Here is a 4998-nt window from a genome sequence, read left to right as displayed (position 1 = left end):
CGCCATGCGTTCCATCTGTGCCAAATATGGGACACCAGTCAAGCTTAGAACCAACAACGGGACAGCATTTTCAAGCCATGGATTCGCCGAATACACAGAGAGCCAAGGCATACTTCACTCATTCTCACCACCCCATCACCCGTAGAGTAACCCAGCAGAGATAATTGGCATGTCCATCAAGCTATCGGACCAAATGCTTATGGGCATGGAGTATGCGTTAGCCATGGCTATAGCGGACTATAGGGACACACCACACGTTGCAAAAGGCATAACTCCATTGGCGGCCATGGGATTCCGGGGCGGTGGTCAGGAGCTGGCTGAAATGAGGGAAAAAGAGCAGACCAAACGCAAGCAACGACAAGCAACTCAGTTAAAGCATAGACCTCACCTTTATCAAGGGGGGATCCGGTGTGGGTACTAAACAGTACCCACAAGAGCTCCACGGAAGTTCCACCCCCTGTACTCACCTAATCCGTTCTTTGTGATCAAAATAATCCACGGTCACACGTACAGAGTGGAGTGCCGAAACACGGGACAGAAATGTGTCCGTCACGCGGATCACCTGAAACCCGCATTTGAGAACCTCAATACCAAAAATAAGGAACAGAGATCTCAGATGAGCAATCATTGGATTGAGAACGACCATCGGGGTCAGACCATCAAACACAAGCCTGTCAGGCTAACATGTAACACGACGAAAGATACTTTGGTTCCTACCTATCATATCTGAGGCGCGATATCACACCGCCATATTCATATCGGGACTGATAAAGCCTTTAATGGCGTCGAACCCACGGCCATTGAGCTGAATTTCGTTTTGTTATAGGTCATATTACTCTTGGTGACACAAGAGTAGATTCCATCAAAGTTCTTTTGCAAAGCTATTGTTGTCATTGTCAATCCCTCCTGAATCTGACTTTGTATCGTCAATACAAGAAAATTCAGGACATAACAACTATAAAGAACGCCCTTTTGCCCGTTTCTTGAATTCTGGTTGTCTATACGCGTCTATCAAAGTTTTTCACCAATGACGTTACCTTTTGACGGTTTCTATTTAAAGCAAGGACATACTTATAAGCAAAGATAGAATTAATAATCATCATAAAATAAACATACCGACAGATCCAGAGTTACAATCAGGTCACGAATTAAAATGGCCTCTCTCCAATCTCCATTAACAACCCAACTGGCCACACAAAACTCCAAGCTCTTTGCTCAGGAGTGTACCAATGGGGTGGCTAAAACAGGTCGAACAAATCGGCAATTATCTGCCTTTACACCGACCCCTTTAGTTGGATTCTCGGAGTCAAATGTCAAGGATCCAGCTACATATTATGAATTCCTTCCAAGTTCTTCCTTCTTGTCCGTGTTGCCTTGAACCAGGACGAGTTGCGAAATTGGTCGAAGGTATTCCCCCGATGTAGTCTTGAGGCGCACTTGTCGAACTTTTTGATCTGGACTCGGAAACACCTCAAGAACTCGCGCTAATGGCCATCGGTACCGGGATACGTTTTCCTGCACCACCAGGACGAGATCACCGACTTGGACATTTCTTTGAGTCTTGGTCCACTTTTGGCGTTGAAGAAGACTAGCTAGGTATTCACGCCTCCAACAATTCCAGAACAAGTCCGCTAAGTACTGGATTTGTTTCCAGCGTCTTCTTCCGTAACAATCACTCCTTTCAAAGATGCCAGGGGGAAAAGTGGGCCCAGATTTCAGGAGCAAAAGATGATTCGGTGTTAAAGCTTCCAAATCCGAGGGGTCATCGGACACAGGGGTTAACGGTCTGCTATTCATGATTGCCTCCACTTCACACAGCAATGTGGAGAGTGATTCGTCCGTGAACGATCTCGGTTGTTCGCACATCAATCCTGACAACACTCGACGCATTGTTCGAATCTCTCTCTCCCACACGCCACCGAAGTGATGTGCGTAAGGGGGATTGAAAATCCACTCGATATGCTTCGTTTGTAATTCGCCACGAATTTCATCGTGTTTAAGGTCATGAAAAACACCCCGAAGCTCGCGCTCGGCTCCAACAAAATTGGTACCGTTGTCGGACCTCATGACCTTAACTTGACCTCTGCGTGCCATAAACCGTTTCAGGGCTTGGATGAAGGAATCTGTTGATTTGTCGAAGACCACTTCTAGATGTATTGCTCGCGACGACAGACAGGTGAACACCACACCATGGCGTTCCACCGTGCTTCGGCCACGTACCACTGGGAAAGGTCCAAATAGGTCGACTCCAGTATTCGTGAAAGGGGGTTGATCAGCGCGCAGACGGTCCTCGGGGAGATCAGACATCAACTGATCGATCACCCGCCCATGGTACTTCTTACACTGAACACACTCACGCAATATCTTTTTGACTAGAGGCACAGCGCCAATCACCCACCAATTATCTCGAAGCTTGGCCAGAACTGACTCCTTTCCGAGGTGTCCCACAAGCTCATGAGCTTCATGGACGAGCAAGGTGGCAACGTGCCCCCTTGGCACGATGATAGGATTTTTTCTGTTGTATTCCAAGTCTTTGGTTCTGTTCAAACGTCCTCCGACACGAAGAAGGCCTTGATTGTCGATAAACGGAGAAAGCCTTCTCAAGACACACTTTTTCTCCAATTCCTGACCCAATGAAATTCTCTTGAAGACGGCGGAGAGTTCGGCTGCTTGGGCTTGTTTGATAATGATCTGCTCGGCTTCCAGCAATCCGGCCAACGAATCCTCATTTGTCGTAGTTCGATCCCCAAGTAGTTTGGTTTTGACCCTGATTAAGCCAGCCACCATTCTTTTCAATCGACCCCAGTTCGACACACTGCCAAACCATTCAATGATGGGGTTCGTTGAGATACCACAAGTGGCCGCCGATATAATTTGATCTTTAATTATCTCCGGATCGTCATCCCTTAACTCTGAGAGGTCTTCTGCTCTCGGCCACATTCTTTTACTTTCCTTGAGGAAAGAGGGACCCGATTTCCAAAGGTCACTGACAATGAAATCACGTATTGGCAGTCCTCTGCTGGCGAGATCAGCTGGATTCATAGATACAGGAACATGATTCCATTGGGCCACTTCCGTCCGCTCTCTGATGAAGGAAATCCGATTGAAAACAAACCGCTGGAATCGCTTTCGCTTGTTGGCAAGATATTTGAGCACGGTTTGACTATCTGTCCAAAAATATTCAGCTGAGACAGGAATTGACCTCTCTCTTTGAAGAACCGAGGCCAACTCGACGCCCAATTTCGCTCCAGCTAATTCCAACCTTGGGATCGTCATCTTCTTCAATGGGGCAAGCCTAGACTTCGCCAACATTAAAGTCGTAAGAGTCTTTCCTCCAACCTCAACGCGCATGTAAGTCACCGCGCCATATCCGACTTCACTGCCGTCGCAGAAGGTATGAAGTTGAACAATCATGCCCTCCCCGGACACGCCTATCCATCTTGGGATGTGATATTTAGATAAGAGGTCTAGTTCGCTCTTCCATTGATTCCAGACATCACCGAGATCTATTGGAACATCTTCATCCCAATCACAACCTCTTTTACACATTTCTTGTAGTAGTTGCTTAGCCGGTAATATTGCAGGTCCAATCAATCCAAAAGGGTCGAAAATCGCGTAGATAGAAGACAAAATGCCCTTCCTGGTGTTGGGTTGGCACGGCTGCGCGACTTCAAAACCGAATGAGTCTGTCTCGGCACACCATGTGACTCCCAAGGCTCGTTCGGTTGGCAGATCGTCCTCACTGAAATCCAAGTCTCGTACCATCTTGGATAAATCGCACCGATCTATGGAGCTCAAGACGTCTCTGTCATTTGAGGTAAATTGGGTTAGGTTGAATCCACCCGAAACACAGATCATTTTCACCTCCGAAAGAATAGCCTGGGCTTCCCCAGAATCTTCCACAGAAACCACAAAGTCGTCGACGTAAAACCCATTTTCAATTTCCTTGATGGTTTTTGAGCTCGCTTGATGTTGATTGTCCAATGCACTTTGTCGGAGAGCGTAATTTGCACAACTGGGTGACGACACCGCTCCAAAAACATGAACGCGAAGCCGGCATTCTACAGGATCTCCGTTGAGATCACCATCTTTGAACCAAAAGAATCTCAAGAAATTGGATTGGGCTTTTGGAATCCTCACTTGATAGAACATTTTCTCAATGTCGGCCATCACAGCCACCTTTCTTTCCCTAAATCGAAGTAAAACACCAAGAAGGCTGTTTGTGAAGTCAGGTCCCGTGTACAAAGCGTTGTTCAAAGAAACTCCCCTGTACTTCAAGGCGCAATCAAAGACCACGCGAATTTTCTTCTTCTGCTTGTGATATACCCCATGGTGGACGATATACCAAACTTGCCCCCAATTTGTCCTCAATTCACTCTCGGGAACTTCTTCGGCAAAATTCTGGTCAAACATGTTTTGCATGAATTGAAAATAATCATTGGAATAAATCTCATCACGTTTCAGCTTTCTTCGAACACTTTCAAGGCGTTGCAATGCTTGATTGCGGTTGTTGGGAAATGAGACTTTCTAATCCCGGAATGGCAACGCAATTTCATAATGTCCTTCATCATCTTTGGTAATGGATTCCTTGACTTTCATCAACCACTGCTCATCTTCGATTGAGGGTCCCACTTCATCTTGGTTGGAATCCTCAAATTCAGAATTGTACATGCAACGTAGCTTAACGTCAATGTCATTCCATTCCACGCTAACTCGATTGACGCTCACGACGTTGTTTCGCCGTTGGGTGGATAGAGGTCCGTTTAAAGCCCATCCCAAATGGTGTTTGGACGCGTAAGGTCCGAAAACCGGTCCTGACACTATTTCTAGGGGTCGAATTGCTTGTGGAACATTAGCCCCGATCATCAGACCCACGTTCGCTTCCACATGACAAAAGGGAACGTCTGCCAAATAGGCCCAATGCTTCAATTCATCTTTGGTTACCAGGTCAGATCTTGTTACTGGCAATGTTTTCCGAGAAAATGTGGTCGGTAAGCA

The 4998-nt window shown here is 46.6% G+C and overlaps 1 protein-coding gene across 1 annotated transcript; it reads right to left on the bottom strand.

The window, feature by feature from the left end:
• Positions 1-1332: 1332 nt before the first annotated feature.
• On the bottom strand, positions 1333-4413 carry LOC131883340 (uncharacterized). Its single transcript, XM_059230793.1, has one exon. It carries the CDS (start codon positions 4411-4413, stop codon positions 1333-1335), a length of 3081 nt encoding a protein of 1026 aa, XP_059086776.1.
• Between the last annotated feature and the right edge of the window lie 585 nt (positions 4414-4998).

Source organism: Tigriopus californicus, chromosome 7, assembly GCF_007210705.1.
Source record: "Tigriopus californicus strain San Diego chromosome 7, Tcal_SD_v2.1, whole genome shotgun sequence".
NCBI lineage: Eukaryota > Metazoa > Arthropoda > Copepoda > Harpacticoida > Harpacticidae > Tigriopus > Tigriopus californicus.
Note: the sequence above shows the minus strand (reverse complement) of the source record. Positions and strands in the feature narration are given on the sequence as shown.